General features: G+C 42.7%; 1 protein-coding gene and 1 pseudogene across 5 annotated transcripts in view; one reads left to right on the top strand and one right to left on the bottom strand.

Moving 5' to 3' along the window:
- Positions 1-17,823, bottom strand: part of FBXO10 (F-box protein 10) — a 67,411-nt gene extending 49,588 nt beyond the window's left edge. Inside the window, exons 1-2 of one of the 4 annotated variants that reach the window (XM_053568529.1) lie at positions 17,694-17,823; positions 15,035-15,153 (exon numbers count right to left, since the gene is read on the bottom strand). In XM_053568529.1, coding sequence (XP_053424504.1) covers positions 15,035-15,109 — 75 coding nt within the window. In that variant the 5' untranslated portion in view covers positions 15,110-15,153; positions 17,694-17,823. Of the gene's footprint in view, positions 1-15,034; positions 15,154-15,817; positions 15,896-17,421; positions 17,619-17,693 lie in introns of those variants that run through there. The other 3 variants (XM_053568537.1, XM_053568556.1, XM_053568519.1) reach the window with 3 other exon arrangements.
- Positions 8,573-10,447, top strand: LOC128569891 (importin subunit alpha-1-like; annotated as a pseudogene). The gene has a single exon (XR_008375477.1). The product of XR_008375477.1 is annotated as an importin subunit alpha-1-like (transcript).
- Positions 17,824-23,569: the final 5,746 nt, after the last annotated feature.

The raw sequence follows: 23,569 nt of genomic DNA, 5'->3' as shown, positions 1-23,569 counted from the left end.
GATATTAACATAAATACTACAAAGATAAATAAAGCAGAATAAGGGTGTTTGTGTACGCACATGCTATTTTAGACAGGATTGTCAAGGAAGGTGTCTGAGGAAGTGACATTTGAACAGATCTAAATGACATTTAAAGCTATGGTATGGGATGAGATCACTAGCAGCAAAGTGGAGAGAGAGAACAGGTTTGATGAATAAGTCCTTGACCAGTCTAACATCTAAAGGGCATGAAATGGAAAAGGACTTGCAAAGGAGAACGTGGGAGTGAACACTCATAGAAGCGGTACAGAACCCTGCACGTCTCAGGCACTGGAAGGAAAGTGCTGCTTTGTTTTGTTCACTGTCTGTACTCCCATTGCTTCTGAGAGGGGTGGGTTCCATTGGCCGTTTAGTTGGCTGAGCATCTAGAAGGGTGGGCAGGATGGAGTCAGGAATAAAAGTATTCCTAAGGATCTGCACTTGAGAGCTGAGAATGGAAGGAAGGCTCAGCGAGGGAAACCCTTCATATTAATGTGTTCAAAAGGGACTCTGGAGATGTCTAAGAAAGACTTTTAAGTTGTCTACCATGGTGTGTAAAGTGAAGCCCTTTCTTTGGCTCCCCCGTAAAATCTCCAATGACATCAACATAGCTTACTCATGCTTTTGTGCGTGTGGGTTTGTAGGGTAAATGAGAACACAAGGAATTACTAAGTTATACCACAGGGATGAACCACGTGAAGAGTGAAACAGGACAAGTAAGTCCAGAGGAGCCAGCTGACAGCCTAAATACCCACTCACTGGGATGAATTAAATAATCCTCTGCCCATGGAGAGCTTATGATTTTATTTATGTTTTTCTTTATTTACTGTCCATCTCCCTAAGTCAAATGTAAGTCCCTAAGTCAAATGTAAGTTCCTGAGGGCAGAGACTTTGTATCACTGCTTTGCATTATGTCTAGAACCATGCTTGGCCCATAGTAGGTGCTCAATAAACATTTACTAGCTAAGTGAATAATCACCCTTATCACCTGGTATAACTGCAAAGCTGAGACTACTCGAATCAGTAGCTAGGCTCCCTACTGCCACACAGATCCCTCTGGAATAGAAACAGAAGTAAATAAAACTCAAGTAGGTATTCAGCACTTACTGTCTATAAAACCACGTGGTAACTGGGCATGATGGCCCAGCTACTTAGGAGGCTGAGGTGGAAGGATTGCTTGAGCCCAAGAGTTCGAGTCCAGCCTGAGCAACACCATGAGACCCCATCTCTTGAAGAAAAAAAAAAAAAAACAAAACAAAACAAAAAACCAGGCGGTAGGTAAGTACCTTGAGGGAGTAGGTGGGGAATCAGATACAGACCCTAATCTCAAGTTTGGAGACAAAGCTATATCTGCCAATTCCCACCCCCCAACCAAAACCCATAATACAAGGGGAAAAATGCTTAGTGTCTTAGAGGGAAAGGCTTTGTTTAAAAAAAGTGATCTCCAGCTAGGGAAATCTGCCAGGAGTAATATGAAGGCAACAAAAGAGCAGGAGCCACCATTTACTAAATACCACCATTTGAAGAGCTTTTTATGCATTATTTCATTTTATTCTTTCAAGATCTCATCAAATATTCCTCAAGGATCTGCACTTGGAGCTGGGTGAGGAAGAGTCAGCAAGGGAAACCCTTGGTATTAAGGGTTTTCCAAAGAGACTCTAGAGATATCTAATAAAGACTTTTAAGTTGTTGTTGCAACTCAAAATGTGTTTGTAGGACCTAAGAGCTTGTTAGAAATACCAAATCTTGAGCACCACCCTGTAGTTACTGGATCAGAAGCAGCATTTTTAATAAGATCCCTAGGGAACTTATGTGTACCATAAGTTTGAGAAGCACTGATTGGAAGTAATAGTTTTAATTTTACAGCCTGAGAGAATTAGGGACAACTGACTTGCTCCAACTCACTCTGTTGGAGAGGAGCAGAGATACTTAAGTTGAGCTTGACGCCAAAGACTGTGTTTTTAACCACTAAGCCAAGCTTCATTTAAGAGGTGGTATCTGAGCTAGACGTCAAGATAAGCATATGCCGTAGCATCCAGAGGATGGAAGAAAGGGGACTGCAGGAAGAGGAAACAGAGTCAGTAAAAGTCAAAATGGCCAGCTGGGCTTATGACACAGTAAGAAATACAGTTTGGCTGCAGCTCTGGGAGTCTGAAGGGGTCACTGAGAAAGGCCACCTAGGTTAGTTCCCAAGGAACATTCTTAGCCAAGGGTAAAGGCTTCCACTTTCTTTTGGAGGCAGTGGAGAGTTGCCAGAGTTCCAGCACTAAAGGCCCTATCCCTTGCTGAAATGACTTAAAGACAAAAAGGAATCAAAAGGTTTCACATTCTTGTTTGGGCTCTGCCTCTCTTGGACTGACTAATCTCAAGGGCAGGTGACTTAACTCCTCCTTCATGTCTCATGTTTGTACAAGGAAGAAAACACACTTTCATTCTACCTATGAGAGGATGTATTAGACTCAAAGTGGCGGGAATTTAGTTTTTTTTTTTTTGTAGAGACAGAGTCTCACTTTATGGCCCTCGGTAGAGTGCCGTGGCTTCACACAGCTCACAGCAACCTCCAACTCCTGAGCTTAAGCAATTCTCTTGCCTCAGCCTCCCGAGTAGGTGGGACTACAGGCGTCCGCCAGAACGCCCAGCCATTTTTTTGTTGCAGTTTGGCGGGGCCGGGTTTGAACCCGCCACCCTCGGTATATGGGGCCAGTGCCTTACCGACTGAGCCACAGGCGCCGCCCAAGGGAATTTAGTTTTTAATTAAAAATTAACGGGGGTATCTAAGGCACCTCAGAACTCTACTTACTACTGACAGAGGGGAAAAAAAAGATCTCCTCTCCAACATTAGGAGGCATACAAAGCACCGGTTTTATTTTTTTTTATTTTTATGTTTTTTGAGACAGAATCTCACTATGTTGCCCTCGGTAGAGTGTTGTGACGTCACAGGTCACAGCAACCTCAAACCCTTAGGCTTAAGTGATTTCTCTTGCCTCAGCCTCCCAAGTAGCTGGGACCACACGCACCCGCCCCAACACCCTGCTATTTTGTTGTTGTTGTTGTTGTAGTTGTCACTGTTGTCTGGCAGGCCCTGATGGGTTCGAACTCACCAGCCTCGGTGTATGTGGCCAGCGCCATAACCACTGTGCTATGGGCACCGAGCCAAAGCACCAGTTTTCAATAATGACAAACTGTGTTCACTGAGCAGCTATAATAGGCAATGATTTAAAAATCTTTCTTCGGCAGCACCTACAGCTCAGTTGGCAGGGTACCAGCCACATACACCTAGGGTGGCGGGTTCGAACCTGGCCCCGGCCTGCTAAGCAACAATGACAATTGCAACCAAAAAATAGCTGAGTACTGTGGCAGACGCCTGTAGTCCCAGCTACTTGGGAGGCTGAGGCAAGAGAATTGCTTAAGCCCAAGAGTTTGAGGTTGCTGTAAGCTGTGACACCACAGCACTCTAACCAGGCGACAGCTCGAGACTCTGCCTCAAAATAAAAAAATTTTTAAAGGGCGGCACCTGTGGCTCAAGGAGTAGGGCGCAGGTCCCATATGCCGGAGGTGGCGGGTTCAAACCCAGCCCTGGCAAAAAAAGAAAAAAAAAATTTTTTTAAAGTCTTTCTTCAAAGTACATTTCCCTAGTTTGTGGATTTTAGTTTGAAACTATTCTAAAGTACTAGAAAGCAAAATTTTATTTAATTTTTGAGATAGAGTCTCACTTTGTCACCCTCAGTAGAGTGCCATGGTGTCACAGTTCACAGCAACCTCTAACTCCTGGGCTTAAGCAATCCTCTTGCCTCAGCGTCCCAAGTAACTGGGACTACAGGTGCCTACCACAAGGCCCAGATATTTTTTAGAGATGAGGTCTTGCTCTGGCTCAGGCTGGTCTCGAACCTGTGACCTCAGGCAATCTACCCACCTCGGTCTCCCAAGTGCTGGGATTACAGACATGAGCACTTTACCTAACCCCAAAATTTATTTATTTATTTTTATTTTTGTCTCACTGTCACCCTGGGTAGAGTGGTGTAGAGTCCTAGCTCACAGCAACTTCAAACTTCTGGGTTTGAGCAATCCTCTTGCTTCAGCCTCCTGAGGAGCTGAGACTATAGGCACCCACCACCATGCCAGACTAGTTTTTCTTTTTAGTGTGTGTATGTGTGTGTGTCTTGCTCTGGTTCAGGCTGGTCTCGAACTCCTGAGCTCAGGTAATGCAAATCCTTGGCCTCCCAAAGTGCTAGGATTACAGGGGTGAGCCACTGTGCCCAGTCGAAAGCAAAACACTATAAACCACAAAAAAGCCCTGTACATACGCATACCTACATCTACGTACACTATTGGAAATAAGACAAAACTTAAAACTTTGAAAATGAAAAATCTCAGGTGGGGTTTTCAGCATTTCTTCAAACCTAAGCTTGCTTCAGAGAGAGAAATAACCAGCTGTTTCTTATTTTCAGCATTGAAATTTGATGACAATCAGAGTTCTGTGTTCTGATGGTGCTTTCTGAGCGGGTTTGGAGCCATAAAGACCCTGTCTCCCCGTTTCAATGCACTGATTGTTCATTTTGGTTCACCTTAGAGACTGGGGTAGGGGAAGGATCTCAAGACCTGAGTTTTAGTCCTGATTCTCACACAAAATCACTGTGTATCTTTGAAGGGAAGGGAAGGGTGTTTTGAGCACTTACTACTTGCCAGGTGCTTTTTATGTCATCTCAATGAGCACTTACAACAACCCCAAAGTATTCTCATCCCCAACCTCCAGGAATAAATAGCCACTGTTTTTTTTTATTTAGTAGGCAGCACAGCAGGGGTTCCTAACCTGGGCTAAGTCCAAAGTCTCTCCATCATCACAACCTGCCTCTTAGTTCCCTTCTCAGAGTACTGGGGTTCCTGATTGGTAAATTGATGGTATAGGACCATCTACTCTCACCATCACACATACATAAATGCAGAGCTCATAAAATAAGAATAAATTTAATACTGCAATTATTATGCATGAGTATCACAAAGTGTCTGAGTTGGATGTGACAAAGCAGTACTCTGTCCCAAAGATTTAGAACCTTAAGCCAGAATCTATGAAAATCTAGGCACCTCTCTTAGGCACCAAGAAGCAGTGCAGCAGTAACAAGGAATAAACACCAAGCTGAAGTGAGCCACGCCAACTCAGATGCGACGGCCCCTCCTCCAGCCTCCTCGGCAGCTTGGTCTATAGAGGAAACCATCTGATCGGGCTCCCTCCCCACTATCTCTTGCCTCCCACTCAGCCACAGACTACTTCCCAGCCATTCCTCTTTAATCACTCTGGGCTTGAGGTGATTGTTACTTTACATAAGAAATTACACATTCAGTGGAGTCAGACCATTCTCAGTCTCAGCAAACGATGGGGATAATACTACCTTAGGGAGTTGTTCTGAGGACGAAATGAGAGAATGGATGGAAAGCAGTTAACACTGCCTGGCACACAGCAAACACAACAGATGGTGATGAAGTCCCTCTCTCCTACGACTCTTTTCTTTCCCTAAACGCCTTTTATTTTACTTTCTGTCACAGTTAAACCAACCCTCTCCACGTGCTAGAAAAGGACTGATTGTAGCCAATAATCTAAGCAAGGGTTTTTTATTGTGAGGTAGGGAATAGAGGTGAGAGAGGGAGTAGATAGAGCTGATTCTCCCCGCCTCCACCTCCAGCCTACAGTGCAGACACTCACTACAGGCCAAGCAGAGGCTGTAGAGGATTCTTTACTGTAACTGAGCCAGCACAGTTTGCAGCTCCGGACATTCCAATAGCAAAGAGAGTAAGCTTTGTTATTCAGAACAGGATGACTGGAACAGCACAACAGAAATTCACCCGTGTGGGCACTCGCCCCAAGCTCTAAACCTCTCAGAGCTAGGGAGTCTCTTGATAACAAGTGCAAACAAGGGAGGGGTTATCATAAGGTAAACACCAGCTACCAAGGATGGCAGGATCTTTTATTTATTTATTTTTTATTAAATCATAGCTGTGTACGTTAGTATGATCACGGGGCACCATACACTTAGTTCATAGACCGTTTGACACATTTTCATCACACTAGTTAACATAGCTTTTGTGGCATTTTCTTAGTTATTTTGCTAAGACCTTTACATTCCACATTTACTAGGATTCACATATCTTAAGGAAATTCAGCATAGGAGCACATTAGGACTGGTCTCCCAGAGTCTAGTAGCAAAGAAAGTCTGGAGCCACAGCAGCCCTGAGCCTTCTGCAGTTGGAGTCTGTTTGTCTTCACTCCTCACGTCTCGGCCATTCTGCATGGGCTTCTCCTTCTGCATGTACTGAATCTGCACAAACTTTGCTCTACCTCATTGCTTATGCTTCCTGATAACATCAGCAAGTCAGGACTACTCATCTCATGGCCTAATATCACCTCATGGCTTCCCTAAACCATTGAAGCTTCAATCCCAGTAGCTACACATCCTTCTGCTGTCCTCAGTTCACATTTCTGAAAGACTATGCATCTTTTTTCTCTAGGTCCCATCACAGGTTCTCCCAGAACCTGTTCTTACTGGTCCGGTGTAGGAGACTCAGCACGAGGCTTATAGGAGTGGTCACTGGTTCTTGAGGGAGGCGCTGGGAGTGGCACAATTTCCTAGCCAGCATAGAGATGTTTTGCAGCCTGGAGACAAGCCCTCAAGCAACTGCATGCATTAATGAGTTAAGATAGGTCGCTCAACAGCAAGCAGGTGTTATACCTTGAACATGTGTGGTGCAAGAGGGTGGGAGTCAGCCCACGGGGAAAGAGCACTTAGCGATCATTAAGCTCATTAAGCTCGTAGTGCCTATAGCCCCCCACACTTGTAAAATGTTTCAATAAAAAGTCACAGCACAGGTTACTCAGGGCTTCCCGGCACATATGGGAAGTCCACCTCTTGCAAGAATCTGTACTTCTGTGTCCTGGCTGTTTTATTTGCATGGTGATGGGGTGCCACAGTGGCACTGACAGTCTGGTAAGTTATGACTATGGGGTAGGAGTGGAGCAACATTTTATGAAGGTAAACATGGCTATCTAGGGCTGCCCCTACGTAAACAGGAGTTGTGGATACAGAAGTTTCTCTTGGAAAGGTATACGGGAATAGTAAGAACTGGGGCTGACACACTGAGTACATACTGGACAGCTCCCTCACCTCTGCTGCTATGAACAACAAAGATGGCCTCAGCTGACAACAAGAAAGGGCTCAGGGGTTGGTGGGTGATGGAATTGTTTGACCAAACTGTTCCTTCCCTGTCAGCGAGATCATGAACAGGAGGAATCCTCCTCCTTTGAGTGGATTCCAAATGCAACCTTTCTAACCTTCTTTCTTTGCAGCGCTTTCCAGACATTACTCAACGTAGTTGACTGACAGCTATACTTTTGTCTGCCCAGCACCCCTTTCCTCCCTGGCTCCTTAGAGAACGCCACTCCTATTCTACGTAGTCCTGGTGGAGCTGCCACTGATAGTGCCCTACCTCACAGCACAGACACTTGACCCAAAGTGGACAGTCAGACTATCCCAGCACTTTTGCCAGCAATGGAGGTAACTCGGAGAGTTCATCTGGGGAGGAAGCCCAATTAAGAAGAGTAAGGGTGGGTGCAGTGGCACATGCCTGTAATCCTAGGACTTTGGAAGGCTGAGGCAGGTGGTTTGCTTGAGCTCATGAGTTCGAGACCAGCTTGAGCCAGAGGGAGATCTCCGTCTCTAAAAATAGCCATGCATTGTGGCAGGTGCCTATAGTCCTGGCTACTTGGGAGGAGGAGGCAAGAGAATCACTGAAGCCCAAGAGTTTGAAGTTGCTGTGAGGTGTGATACCATAGCATTGTACAGAGGGAGACAAAGTGAGACTCTGTCTCCAAAAAAAAAAAAAAAAAAATTCCTTACATAGACTAATGGATTAACAAAAAGAACATGGTATAGCTATACTATCAAATAAAATATAGTGCAAGGCAAACAAAACAATTTGCTAGAGATAAAAAGGACAACTTCATAATGATTAAGTCACCAAAAAGATATAACAACTTTATATGGGGTGGCGCCTGTGGCTCAAGAAGTGGGGCACCAGTCCCATATGCCTGAGGTGGTGGGTTCAAACCCAGCCCTGGCCAAAAACCACACACACAAAAAAATAATAATAATAAAAATAAATAAATAAAAATAAAATAAAACTTTATATTTGTTAATGAGCACTTGATAATGAGCTCAATGATATAAAGCAAAAAATTAAATGATGAAATGGACAAATTCATAATCACACGTGGATATTTTAATACTTTTTATAATTACTAGAATAGACAAAACAAAATCAGTATAAAGAAGATCTGACCATGATTGATAAAGTTAATCTAGTGGCATTATGTAGAACATTGAATCCAATAACTGTAGAATACACATTACTTTGGAGCACAAATGGAACATGAATAAAAACTGACCATAGACACCGTGTTCTGCCTGAGCTACAGTGGACGTTTCCAGGGCAGCCGACCCAGATATTCTGAGTCCTGCACCACCTCCTGTGGAAGCTTGAGCTAGCTGTGCAGCTTTCTCCCTTTGTCTCATAACCATGTCCACCAATGAGAATGCTAATTCACCAGCTGCCCGACTTAACAGGTTCAAGAACAAGGGAAAAGACAGTACAGAAATGAGGCAACGCCGAATAGACGTTAATGTGGAGTGAGGAAAGCTAATAAAGATGACCAGATGCTGAGAAGGAGAAGTGTAAGCTCTTTTCCTGCTGATGCTACTTCTCCACTGCAGGAAAACCGAAACAACCAGGGTACTGTAAATTGGTCTGTGGATGACACTGTCAAAGTTATAAACAGCACCAATATGTAAAACCAGCTCCAAGCTACTCAGGCTGCCGGGAAACTACTTTCTAGAGAAAAACAGCCTCCCATCGACAATATAATCCGAGCTGGTTTGATCCCAAAATTTGTGTCCTTCTTGGGTAGAACTGATTGTAGTCCCATTCAGTTTGAATCTGCTTGGGCACTAACCAACATGCTTCTGGGACATCAGAACAGACTAAGGCTGTGGTAGATGGAGGTGCTACTCCAGCATTCATTTCTCTGTTGGCGTCTCCCCATGCTCATATCAGTGAACAAGCTATGTGGGCTCTAGGAAGAATTGCAGGTGATGGTTCAGTTTTCTGAGACTTAGTAGTTAAGTATGGTGCCGTTGACCCACTGTTGCCTCTTCTAGCTATTCCTGATATGTCATCTTTATCATGTGGTTACTTACGTAATCTTACCTGGACACTTTCAAACCTTTGTTGCAACAAGAATCCTATACCCCCATTAGATGCTGTGGAACAGATTCTTCCTACTTTAGTGTGTCTCCTGCATCATGATGATCCAGAGGTATTAGCAGATACTTGCTGGGCTATTTCTTACCTTACTGATGGTCCAAATGAATGGACTGAAATGGTTGTGAAAACAGGAGTTGTGCCCCAACTTGTGAAGCTTTTGGGAGCTACTGAATTGCCAATTGTGACTCCTGCACTAAGAGCCATAGGGAATATTGTCACTGGGACAGATGAACAGACTCAGGTTGTAATTGATGCAGGAGCACTTACTGTCTTTCCCTGCCTGCTGACCAACCCCGAAACTAACATCCAAAAGGAAGCTACGTGGACAATGTCAAACATCACAGCTGGCCGTCAGGACCAGATACAGCAAGTTGTGAATCATGGACTAGTCCCATTACTTGTTGGGGTTCTCTCTAAGGCAGACTTTAAGACATAAAAGGAAGCTGTATGGGCTGTGACCAACTATACACGTGGTGGAACAGTTGAACAGATCGTATACCTTGTTCATTGTGGCATAATAGAACCATTGATGAACCTCTTAACTGCAAAAGATACCAAAATTATTCTGGTTATTCTGGACGCCATTTCAAATATCTTTCAGGCTGCTGAAAAACTAGGTGAAACTGAGAATCTTAGTATAATGATTGAAGAATGTGGAGGTTTCGACAAAATTGAAGCTCTACAAAACCATGAAAATGAGTCTGTGTACAAGGCTTCATTAAACTTGATTGAGAAGTATTTCTCTGTAGAGGAAGAGGAGGATCAAAATGTAGTACCAGAAGCTACCTCTGAAGGCTATACGTTCCAAGTTCAGGATGGGGCTCCTGGGACTTTTAACTTTTAGATTGTATAGCTGAGGCACAAAGTTGTCGTGTACTGCGTTTGGTATAAGTTTGTCTTACTATTTCTCTACTACGAACTCTTTTTAAACGTGGTTTGTTATTGTAGCACTTTTTACAACAAAACTATACTTGAACAGTTCCAAACTGTACATACATACTGTCTGGAGCCTATCCTCTGAAAGGGTTTCTTATTTCTATGTGGAATTTCATATCTTGCAGTGTCCTGTAAATAAAGATTAAAGTCTACCCTTTTCTTTACTTAAAAAAAAAACAAAAAACTGACCATAAACAGAACTCTAACAGAAGTATCAAAAATTCCAAAAGGTTAAAATTATATGGAACAAACTCATTATCCACAATCAACTAATAAAAGATAATTAGAAAATACTCATATGTTTGAAAATTTTGAAATACATTTCTTAGACACCTATTGGTCAAAAGAAAAAGTGCAATGGAAATTAGAAAATATTTAGACTCTAAGTGATTGCACCAATTTCGTTTCCTACCAGCAGCATATAGGAGTTCTAGTTGCTTCATATTCTTGTAAATACTTAATTTTGTTAGTTTTTGTTTTTTTTTAAGACAGGGTCTCACTATGTCACCCTTGGTAGAGTGCTGTGGCATCACAGTTCACAGCAACCTCAAACTCTTGGGCTTAAGTGATTCTCTTCCCTCAGTGTCCCGAGAAGCTGAGACTACAGGCACCTGCCACAATGCCCAGCTATTTTTTGGTTATAGTTGTCATTGTTGTTTGGCAGGCCCAGGCTGGGTTTGAACCTGCTAGCTTCGGTGTATGTGGCTGGGACCCTAGCCGCTGAGCTACAGGTGCCGAGCCTTACTTTTAATTTTTTTTTTGCAGTTTTTGGCCAGAGCTGGCGCCCTACTCCTTTGAGCCACAGGCGCCACCTCTTAGTTTTAATTTTTTAACTATTCTCAAGGGTGTTAAAAATGCTACATATTGGGCAGCGCCTGTGGCTCAGTGTAGGGCACTGGCCCCATATACTGAGGGTGGCGGGTTCGAACTCAGCCCTGGCCCAACTGTAACAAAAAATAGCCGGGCGTTGTGGTGGGCGCCTGTAGTCCCAGCTGCTCGGGAGGCTGAGGCAAAGAGAATCACGTAAGCCCAAGAGCTGGAGGTTGCTGTGAGCTGTGACGCCACAGCACTCTATTCAGGGTGACAGAGTAAGACTCTGTCTCTAAAAAAAAAAAAATTAAAAAAAAAATGCTATATATCAAGACTTGTGAGCTCCTGCAGAAACAGTATTTGGAGAAAAAGGTATAGCCTTAAATAGAGTTAAAATAAAAAAGAGAAAAATTAATGAACTAGACATCTATTTCAAGAAGTTAAAAAATGAACAAAATAATACAAAGGAAAGTAGAAGGTAAAAATAATAGAGCCGAACTTAACAAAATAGAAAATTTACTATGGAGAATATCAATAAAGATAAAAGCTGGTGCTTTGAAAAAGACTATTGAAACTAAAGGGAAAAAAGGAGAATGCATGAAAATGAAATCGTAATAAAAACGGGGTATCTCTATAGATGTAGAGTGGATCGTAAAATGATGAGAGCCACGGTGGCTCATGCCTGTAATCCTAGCACTTTGAGAGGCTGAGGCGGGAGGATCACTTGAGGTCAGGAGTTCAAGACCTGCTTGAGCAAGACTAAGACCCTGTCCTTAACAAAATAGAAAAATCAGCTGGCTGTCTATAGTCCCAGCTACTTAGGAGGCTGAGACATGAGGATCACTTGAACCCAGGAGTTTGAAGTTGTAGTTAACTATTATGATGCCACTGCATCAATGCATACTACCTGGGGTGACAGAGTGAAACTCTCAAAAATAAATGAATGAATGAGACTATTGTAAACAACTTTATATAAATATGAAAACTTTAGAAGGACAATTTTTAGAAAAATATTCCTTACCAAAACTAAGTTAAAAAGAAATGTAAAAATAAATAGTCCTAAAGGCATATAATCTGTGGCCACAAATAACATCGCAAAAGAAAACAAACCTCCAAGCCAAAGTGGCTTCATCACTGAGTTCTATCAAACACTTAAGAGATAAAGGAGGGGAAACTAAAATGGAGAATGAGCTATGCGTGGCATGCCTGTGGTCCAGCTACTTGGGAGGCTAAAGCAGGGGGATCTCTGGAGCCCAGGAATTTGAGACTAGCCTGTTGAAACACAGCAACACAGTGAGACCCTATCTCCTGTGGGCAAAAAAAATGGATAGTGGAGGATGAACAAAACAGGTATTAATTAGACATCTGGACCAATTGTAGCAGCAGGGATTGCAGTTCATCTCATTAACATTCCTCTTGAAAGTTTTCCCAGAAATTGTGACTAACCAGAATCCTGCAGAAGCTATACCTGGAGACAGTGAACTTGACATAAGCAGCAAGTGTATCTGAACAATGCCAAGAGATGGACTGCAGAGAATTCTACTGGTGTTTCATCCAGATGCTCTTTACTGGCTGGCACACTCATCCCCCAGATTTGTCATCTAATAACAACTCACAGATGTCCCTTTCTCCAGAGAACTGCCACCTCACCGGGCTGTTCCCTTCCATTCCCCATCCTCCTTCCTTCATCTTCCTTTTCCTGAGCACTTTTCCCAATATATCACTTGAATAGGAACCCTCATTTCGGGCCCTGTTATTATTCAGGCCCTATTTCAAAATAGGATCTAAGACATCACCATTTAAAAGGGCAAAAAGAAAGCCACAGAGTAGAAAATACTTTAATATGTCTAACTGCCAAGGGAGCACTAACCAAAATATATCAAAAACTACAAAAAAAAAAAAAGAGAAAAATTGAGAAACAGGCAAAAGAGAAAAATTGAGAAACAGGCAAAAGACCTCAATACGCAGTTCACAAAAGAGGCAATCCAATTAATCAATAAAAATATGCTCAGAATCAGCAGTAACCAAGGAAAGCAAATAAAACCACAAGAGATACATCATGATACACCCACAAGAATAGTTTAAAAATTAAAACTGACAAAATCAACTATCTGCAGGGATATGAAGCAACTGGAACTCTCATATACTGCTGGTAGGAAAGTTAATTAGTACAATCACATAGAAATTATTTTAGCAAAGCAATTCTACAACATATATAACCTAAAGAAACTTGTTCACATATACAACAGAAAATGTCTAAGGATGTTTGGCAGTCAAGCTTTAAAACAACATGTATCCATCAATTATAGGATGAATAAATCTACTGTGATATATTTGTACCATGAAATACTGTTAGCCATGAAAATAAGTTGAGCAAAAGAAGCAAAATATATTCTCTACATAATGAATTTTTAAAACAAGTTAGGGATGCAAATATAGGTGAAATAACTATAAAGAAAAACAAATAAATGATTATAACAAAAATCAAGTAGTGGTTTCTTCTGAAGGAAGAGGTTATGATTTGGAAGAAGGTATCAAGTATTGTGTCACCCTTGGTAGTGCCATGACATCACAGCTCACAGCAACCTCAAAATCTTGGGCCTAAGCGATTCTCTTGCCTTAGCCTCCCAAGTAGCTGGGATTACAGGCACCCGCCATAACACCTGGCTATTCTTTTCTTGCAGTTGTCATTGTTGTTTAGCTGTCCTGGGCTGGGTTCGAACCCGCCAGCCTGGGTGTATGTGGCCGGCACCCCACCCACTGAGCTGGCACCTGCAATGTTCTATTTCTTTTCTTTTCTTTTTTTTGAGAACAGAGTCTCTCTCACTCTGTCACCTTGGGTAGAATGCCATGGTTTCATCATAGCTCAAGAGCAATCTCAAACTTGGGGGCTCAAGCAATCCTCCTGCCTCAGTCTCCTGAGTAGCTGGGACTACAGGAGCCTGCCACAATGCCTGGCTAGTTTTTGAGACCACGTCTTGCTCTTGCTCAGGCTGGTCTCAAACTCCAGAGCTCAGGAGATCCAGAGCCACCTTGGCCTCCGAGAGTACTAGGATTATAGGTGCCCAGCCAATGTTCCATTTCTTGACAGAATAATGATGACATGTGTCTTTCCCTTATAATTACAGTAGAACTTCTGTAAGTTGACCACTCAAGGAATAGTAACAAATTAGTCAACATACAGAGGTGGTCAACATAAGGAACCAGGACTACTATACTGATAACGTACATGTTGTGCATGTCCAGTCTCTGAAAATTACATCAATTTAAGGAGGTATTCAATGGAGGGAGGAGTCAACTACAGAGGTTCTACTGTATTTGTTAAACTATTATTTGTGAGGTTTTCCCCTGCATGGCTATATCTGTTATATTTCATGTTAGAAAAAGTTTAAAACAAAGACAATGAAATAAACATACTGATTGTTTGACTCTTAGAAAAACTGAGAGAACTAAAATCCTTCATTTATAAGTTATAATCTTGTCCCACCTCCTACACCCCTATCCCCTGCCGAATTCCTAACAGAATACCTACTTTTCTTAGGACACAGTCTGCTGGGAACAGATCTATGCTTTGCCCAGAGTCACCCAAGGTCCCCTCTTACATATGGAAAAGTAAAGTCCAAGTCCAAGTCCACACCCAAAGTCCAAAGGGTAGTATCTTATTGATGGCTATCATTCCTGAGAGTCCTAGTTAGGCAGAACCCCAGAGAGGATGTGGAATCAACTTGCCAAAGGGAGTTGGGTTGGGAAGAGAAGGGACTAAGCCCCAAGTCCTGATAAAAGGTTTGGAAATATGGAGATCTCAAGGTTGCTAGCAGGCAAGGGCCCCATATGCCTTAAAAGGGAACTCCCCAAGCAACTAAGGGAACCCAGCCCGGTGTCAGGCTCAACACAAGGCCCCAGAGTGAGGTGCTCTGGAGAGAATGGCTAAGCACATGAGCATAAACTAAAAAGGTCTAACCTTCGAATCCAAGCATGGGATCACATTGGCAGGGATCTGGTCCAATAAGGGCGTTGAGCAGCAGTGACCACACATCCTTGTACCATGCAGGACAGCTCTTCAATAGTGATACCATATAGCTGTGTCAGAAATAACAATGTGGGTGGACTGCTCAGACACTGTACTGCTCTCTGCTCTAGAAAATGATAATAAAAAATAACCCCTTTGTACTGTGTAAGCCCCTAGAAGGCTTAAGAGGGAAACTTTGGAATCCTTTCACTAATGGTATTAGGATGCTCAGGAGTTTACTTGGAAAAAATAACTATGTGACTGCATTTGAACCCAACTTGTGAAATGAGATGTACAAGTTAAAATGAAATAGATAAAATCTTAACTGCCTTTCTGTGTACATACCTTATGCATATGATATCAAATACTTTAACGAGTGGGAAACTAATTATCACTAAGCTAACAGAGGATAATGAAAAATTAGCAGACATTTCAAACAAAATCTGTACAACTTACAGAAGAAAATGCTTCTTGTACCATCTATTATTACTATGTGTCTGAAGCACAGAAAAGGAACTTGGTTTTTTTCACTTCTTTAAAAAGTATGTGGTCTTTTTTGCCCAGGACATTATCCCTCCTACCTTCATGAGCTCTTGCGGACTCCCCACCTACACCTTTAGCAGAGCCCCCACTGATTTTCCCCTTGCATATGGAAAGCCCTTAGTTTTATTCCCACAAAGATTTTGAAGTGCCTTAGGCCAGAATCTATATATGTTTTTATTTGTTTCTACTTACTCTCACTTGTCTTGACCCTGCTGCCAGTGCATGTTTATTGAAGGAAAAGAGAAAAAGGAGGGGATAGTAAACTGCACTGCAACTGGAAAAACAAACAAACAAAAAACCAGAAAACAGAAACCCTCAGTGAACTGATGACTGCTTGACTACATACTGCTTAAGTTACTTGATCATAAAAATACAATCCCCTGATAACCATGGAAACCAAAATGAAGGCACTGTGTGGTAAAGGCTGTTCTTTTTTAGAAATCTAAAAACAATAAGAGGCTTGAAACCAGAAAGACAAAGAAATCCAAGTACTCTGGGCCAGAAGGAAATCTTTCTGGATCCGAAAAGCCCTGACAAAGCAGCATTTTCTCCAGTCTCCAAAATACCACCAGGTTTCAAGAAGGGCTCTGAAAACTGCTGGGAGGGGTCATGAAACAATTCTGGCCTGTGTGCTTCTGTCCCTTGGGGCAAGCTGCTATGAGGCAAGTTCACTGGGAGATGGAACTTATTGTGATTATAAAATGTACTGAGAACTGGTAGAGGGATATATATATGTGTACACACACACACTTACATGTATGTATTATATAACCTCAAACTCACATAGCTAGCAATGGAAAAAGCCCCTTGGAGATGGAGTCTGTCTTATTCACAGCCCTATCTCCAGCTCCTTGTAGATGTACAAGTACAGAGTAGGTGTTCATAAACACTTGCTGAGTAAATTAAGAATTAGAACTTAGAAAATACACAGTGCTTGGTGAAAGGTCCATTCTCTCCAGTACCCAGTGGCAACATTGTTGGATCCTGATCAAAATCAAAGTCCAGTTCTGGGTCCGGTTTCTCTATTTGCAAAAGGAGACAGCTGGATTAGATGGTTTCCCAGGCATCCTCCAGCTCTCGCAATCAATCACCCTACTGTGATTTTTTTTGGTGTTAGCACATGCCTGGCACTTTTCTTTTCCCTCAGAAGGAATCTGATATCCATCTGCTCAAGTAAATTAATGTTCCCATCCAGCCTGACTCACTTGTTAGGAACAACAGGTTCATATGCCAATTACAAAAGAGGAGGCAAAGAGGGCCCAGAGAAGAGGGGAAGCGTCTACAAACCCAAACAGCGCCATTATTAGGACTAAAAATAAAACTGAAATGCGACTGTCCTAATAAAAACTTCTCGGGTGGTGTACTTTAGCTTACTAACTTAATAATACTGATATTAACAGCACTAGCTGTAGAGCCTTCTGTGCCCCAACACTCTGCTAAGCCTTTTACACTTAATTCTGACAGCAACCTATGAGCTAAGTACTATTATTACCTCCTTTGTATAGGTGAGGTATCCACCTAGCTCAAGGTCACACAGCGAGTAAGTGGTAGAACTAGGACTTGAACCCAGGGCTGCTCGACTCCAGGGTTCTGCCTCGTCAAATGGCTTTCCCCTGTAGTCCTAAGACAGAGGCAAGGCAGGGGTTACCATTTTTCGTTAAAGATGGAGAGGAGAAACCCAGTCTCCCAGAGGACTGCGATTTGCACAAAATAAAGCCCCAGACTTGCTCCTGCGTTCCTAGGGGAAGGCTCTTCCCACTCCAAAAGTCGGCTTCTTCCTCTTCGACTTTACTTACACACTCGCAAAACCTCGGGGCTGGAGAAAACCGCGAAGATGCGCCCTCCCGGCCCGGTGGTTTTACGGCAGGGGAAACCAAGACACAGCTTTTCCGTGCGGCTGATCCACCGGGAGCCAGGGCGGCCCGGGTCAGTCGCCCAGTGAAGCGCCCGGGGTCTTGGAGAGGCAGCCCCAGGCTCCGTGCCCCATCCCGCGGCCGTCCCCAGCTGTGGCACCCGGGCATCCCGGGACGAATTAGTTCGCCGCAGCGTCGGCGGACCGGCCGCTTACCTCACAGGACGCTCTCAGGCACGCTCGCTCACCGCGGTGTCCCGGCCGCGGCCGCCGGCGCCCTGCGAGCCACCCGCCGCCCCGGCCGCTGGAGCCGCAGCGCAGCCTGTAGGATTGTGGCGCGCCCGCCCGGGGGCGGACAGCTGCCGGGGGCTCGTGCAGCGCCGCCGCTGTCACGTGACTCGCGAGGCGGGGGATGCCGGGAGCGGCGGGCGGGCTCGGGCTCAGCTTCCAGACCACCGCGCGGAAAAGGAATTTCTGCAGGGAGGGAAACGCAAAGGGGGCGGGTAGGTCTTCGGGTACTGCAAAGGCGAGCTCTTGGCAGAGCGATTCAGGCTTGCGATGCGATGCGTGGCCCCAGAGAGGCAGAAATAGAATCAAGTGGGTGGAAATTGCAGGGAGGCATGCTAGGGCCAATGTAGTATAAAGAACATTTCTGCAAGTACTGGAGTTATCTAAGAGCGTAATGAGCCGTTTCCGGATGGAGCGCGTTCCTTATATTTAGGGGTTGGGTTCATTCACTTAACAAACTGACCTCTGGCTATATACTGGGAGTAATAATAAATTAGTTATATGCATAGTGCTTAGCATGCTTGAACATAGTAAATGCTGTGTTAGTTGTTGCTGCTGCTATTATAAGCACAAAGTGAACAAGACCAATATGCTTCCTGTTCTCCAAAAATTAATTCTCTAGTGGAGAAAGTAGACATTAATCAAACATCATTAAAATCACTGTGCATTTAAAATTAGGCTACATAGGAGGGTGCTCAGGGAAGACTTTACAGAGGAAGGTAAAGAGCCAAATGAAAGAGGGGTAGGGAAAGCCCCTGTGAAAACCGCTGGGCCTAAGTGGCTGGGCAGATGGGAAATGTCCAATTTGTATGAGGCTTTTTGAGTTAAAGGGAGAACTATGTATGAAGTCAGGTAGGTAGGGGCGAGATCAGGTAGCTCTTAGGCCATGATGAAGATTTTTAAAATTGTACCTAAAAGGAATGTTGAAGGGTGGGGGGAGATTCAATACCTTTTAAAACAGTGAAGTTGTAGATGAGAGGTAAGAGTGGAAGCAAAGATTGGTTAGTAAGACTTGGACTGGAATAATGGTAGTAAAGATGCAGAGAAATGGATTTGAAAGACATTTTCGAAGTGGAGTCAAGCTAGGCTTGATGTGGGGGAATTACAGGGATTTCCAGTCTTCTAGATTAACTATTGACTGGGCCCCTGAAATGCTATTTATTGGAATGGTATCTGTTTTAAGGGGAACACATTTGAAGGTGGGGAGAGATCAAGAACTCAATTTTGGACTTGTTAAATTTGACACCTGAGTTAGAATGGCTCTTATCAAAGACAAAAACTAACAAATGTGGAAAAAAGAGAAGGAACTCTTACACACTTTTGGTGAGAATATAAATTATATAGCCATTATAGATAACCAGCATGGAGGTTTCTCAAAAAACTAAAAATAGAACTACTATAAGATCCAGTAATCCCATTACTGGATATTTTACGGGGCTGTTTTTTTTTTTTTTTTTTTGTGGTTTTTGGCCGGGGCTGGGTTTGAAGCCGCCACCTCCGGCATATGGGACCAGCGCCCTACTCACTGAGCCACAGGTGCCGCCCTCCATTACTGGATATTTTATCCAAAGGAAAGGAAGTGTATCAAAGGGATACCTGCATCATGTTTTTTTCTTAATAGTCCTAAACTAGAGATAAATGAACTACCATGTTTACTGCAGCACTATTCACAATAGCTAAGATATGGAATCAACCTTAGTGTTCACCAATGGATGAATGGATAAAGACTATGTGGCATATATACACAATGGAATACTATTCAGCCACAAAAAAGAATGAAATTCTGTCATTAGCAGCAAGATTGATAGACCTGGAGGTCATTACGTTAAATCAAATAAGCCAGGTACAAAAAGACAAATATCTCACTGATATGTGGGAGCTAAGACAGTTGACCTCATAGAGGTAGCAAATACAATGAGTTACCAGTGGGTCAGAAGGGGAAAGGAAGGGGATGAAGACTAGTTGGTTAATGGGTACAAACACAGATTGAAGGAGTAAGTTCTAATGTTCAACAGCATAGCACAATGACCATAGTTAACAATTGTATATTTTCAAATAGCTAGAAGATCTGAAATGTTCCCAATACAAAGAAATGATAAATGTTTGAGGTGATGGATATCCTAAATACCCTGATTTGATCATTATACATTGTGTGCATATATCAAAATGTCACATGTACCTCATCAATATGTACATTTATGTATCAAAAAAACTTAAAAATTCACATGCCTATGTGTCACCCAAGTGGAGTGATTAAAAAAAAAAGGCAAATGGATACATAACCCTTATTTAGGGATGGAAATAGATTAAAGGGGGCTACAGGGAGGTGAAAGAGAATTATGGCTTTCCAGACAAGAAAGTTAGAAAGGGCCTTGAGGCCAGGCATGGTGGCTCACACCTGTAATCCTAGCACTCTGGGAGTCTAAGGCAGGTGGATTGCTTGAGCTCATGAGTTCAAGATCAACCTGAGCAAAAGCAAGACCCTATCTTTACTAAAAATAGAAAAACTGAGTCAAGAGGATCTCTTGAGCCTGAGTTAGAGGTTGCTGTGAACTATGATGCCATGGTACTCAACCCAGGGCTACAACTTGAGATCCTGTCTCAAAAAAAAAAAAAAAAAAAAAGGCCCTGAAGTGGAATGAAGAATTTTGGGTGGGTGTGACCTAGTTAACCAAGTATGTGATATTCTAGTGAAATATAACTTCTAGCCTATGACCCATGACCTCTGGCCCATGAATGATCCCTCCACAAAGATAAGGATTCTTGTCATAGAGCAGTGCACACCTTGATTGCTACAAACATCTCGAGACTGATGCCATACCATCACTAGTAAAATAAGTTAATAAACAGACTAAAGCTACTCGGGAGGCTGAGGCAAGAGAATCGCTTAAGCCCAGGAGTTGGAGGTTGCGGTGAGCTGTGTGAGGCCACGGCATTCTACCGAGGGCCATAAAGTGAGACTCTGTCTCTACAAAATAAAAAATAAAAAAATAAACAGACTAAAGAAAATTGCATTTATATGACAACGTAGGTAATCTACAACCAATGAAACCAGGATAGCAGGACTGAAGTCCTAAAGGGAACCAATGAGAATTATTTTTTTTTTTTTGAGAGTCAAGCTGTCACCCTGGGTAGAGTGCCATGACATCATCATAACTCACAGCAACCTCCAACTCCTTCAACTCTTGGGTTCAAGTGATTCTCTTGCCTCAGTCAGTGGGAATTCTTACAGGTAAATGAAGGAGGAATTGGCATCAAAGTACTTATATTGGTTTATTGCCTTTGTGTGGCCTCTCCTCTCACTCATGAGGGAGACCCTTACCACTCTTTGGAAAAGTCTATGCTTATCTCTGCTTTTACTCTTTTTCCTCAATTAAGCTGCTTTTTTTCTTTTTTGTTCTGATATATTAGAGTCCCAGCTGCCTCATTTTTCCCTTACCCCAGTTTCTTGCTCTCCCTTTGACTCACCTGAACTTACTAGTTCTGCTGGGTGAACTGAACTAGGTCCACTGAAGGTGAACTCACACCTCTAATACCCTGGATTTTAGAAAAGAACATCAGGAATCTAACTTATCAAGAATACTGTGGGGGCGGCACCTGTGGCTCAAAGGGGTAGGGCGCTAGCCTCATATGCTGGAGGTGGCGGGTTCAAATTCAGCCCTGGCCAAAAAAAAAAAAAAAGAATACTGTGAAAAAAAGTTTGAGATTTGAAATAGCTGATCCCTGAGGTTTCAATGATCTGTCAGTTGCTGGTTCTACAAAATGTATTCCATCTATTACCATATGAATACAGTATGATGCTGGGTGTTACCATGTAGTTGCTCTGCTTTATAAATGGACAAAATACCTAAACCTAAAGCCAACTATTTTTTGGGACAGTTTCACTTTGTCATCCTTGGTAGAATGCCATTGCATCACAGCTCACAGCAACCTCAAACTTTTGGGCTTAAGCAATTCTCTTGCTTCAGCCTCCCAAGTAGCTGGGACTACAGGCCCCTGCCACATCGCCCAGCTATTTTTTTCTTGTTGTCATTGTTTAGCAGACCTGGACGGGGTTTGAACCTACCAGCCCTGATGCATGTGCCTAGCGCCCTAACCACTGAGTTACCGGCGCCGAGCCTAAAGCCAACTATTTATTGTAAGAAAAGACATAAAGCTGTATGCATGATAGCCGGATAATGTAGAAAGACCACCAACTTAGGTCAGATCAGAACATGGTAGTCTTATACCACATAGAGCTTGGTGATTTATCTTATTGACTATAAAGTTATGATATGTTTAATCCTTTGGGAAGTGTCCTATTTTATGAAACTGGCAGTCTAGATATGATTGTCAATAAACAATCAAAAGCCTGAATTTCTGGATTTGTGCCAGCCAACATTATTGTTTTGGCATTTCTATTGATAGTTGACTCTCAAAGGAGTGTCTAACAGCAGCCTTCTATTATACAACAGCATGCTGTCTTCCCTATTAGCAGTGCAAGCATCACATGCCAGGTGGGAAAAATTTTAAATATAATCACTTAAACATGAAAACATCACTTGCAAACTATAGTTGAGCCCTCCCTTCTCTCTCTGCCCTCATCTCTCCTGTTTATGCCTGTATCCTACCACTTGTCTGCTGATTTTTTTCTTCCATTAGACTAGAGAATGGACTTGCTCCTTTTTGCACTCTGGCACATAGTCCTGTCAAATGAATTAATGAATATGCACAAACTTCTCAGCTATGTGAGATTACTTTGCTTTATAGAAAAACCAAGCTCAGGTAGAATGATCTGTCTAGGGTCAACACAGTGAACATGTCATCCTTTTTGGCCGCCCAGGATCAGAACTCCTTTTGTACATTTGGGAATTTCCCATTTAAGAGCCTGTTAGGAAACAGAGCATGTCTTTCACTATATAACTGGAAATTCCAGGTATTTTTCCTTGTTTTTCTATGTGACTCCAATGATACAAATGAAATACTCCTCAGATTCTCAATTGAGAGCCAGAGACACAATGAAATCTCCGGAATAATTGTCTTTGGTGATCTTTCCAAGTGCAGCAATTTACATTCTTTGACCAACTATGGCTGCCATGACGGTGGCAGGATCCTGCACATAATGGCCTTGGCAAACTAAGTGGTGGCAGGTACCTCATGTTCGGCAGAGGTAGTGTCCTTACTGCACCAGTTCTGTGGTGTGTGCAAGTGACAAAGGGTGCTGTTCTAGTTGCCTATTTTCCAAACCTGAGTTTCTAGGCCACCTGGTAAGGCTGAATTCCCTATTATCCTATTAATGAAATACTTCTCTTCTTAAAGCTGCCAAATTGTATTTTGGTGCGATTAAACAATCTGATTCATAAAAAAAAGAGAGAGAGAGAAATAATCTGACTCATACAGTCACGTAATAGCAGAACTGAAGTTGTAATCCAGGGCTTTAAAATCCTAATTGTAGTGTTGATTCCCTATAGACAACCCCTACCCCCACCTTTTCAACCACCCACAGTTTTTATATTACATGTTGATGTCCCTAAATTGCTTTTTGTTCACCAAACTTACACTTTGTTAGCTGATTAATGAACCTTTCTGGAAACCACATGAGGCAGCTGCCAGTGGAACACTGTTTCAAACGTAGCAGTATCTTTGCACATCTGTTTGTGTAAGTGAATTTTTTTTTGCATTTTTGGCCTCTATAGACTGAAGGGGGAAATGGAAATACATTTACACTTTAACAAGGTGGAGGTTAGAAGCCCAAACCTTTGTGTTGTCAAAAGTCTGCATATAATCTTTAACTTCCCCAAAACTTAACTAACAGTGTATTGTTG

Source organism: Nycticebus coucang, chromosome 2, assembly GCF_027406575.1.
Source record: "Nycticebus coucang isolate mNycCou1 chromosome 2, mNycCou1.pri, whole genome shotgun sequence".
NCBI lineage: Eukaryota > Metazoa > Chordata > Mammalia > Primates > Lorisidae > Nycticebus > Nycticebus coucang.
The sequence above is the reverse complement of the archived record's forward strand: the minus strand, read 5'-3'. Positions and strand labels throughout refer to the sequence as shown.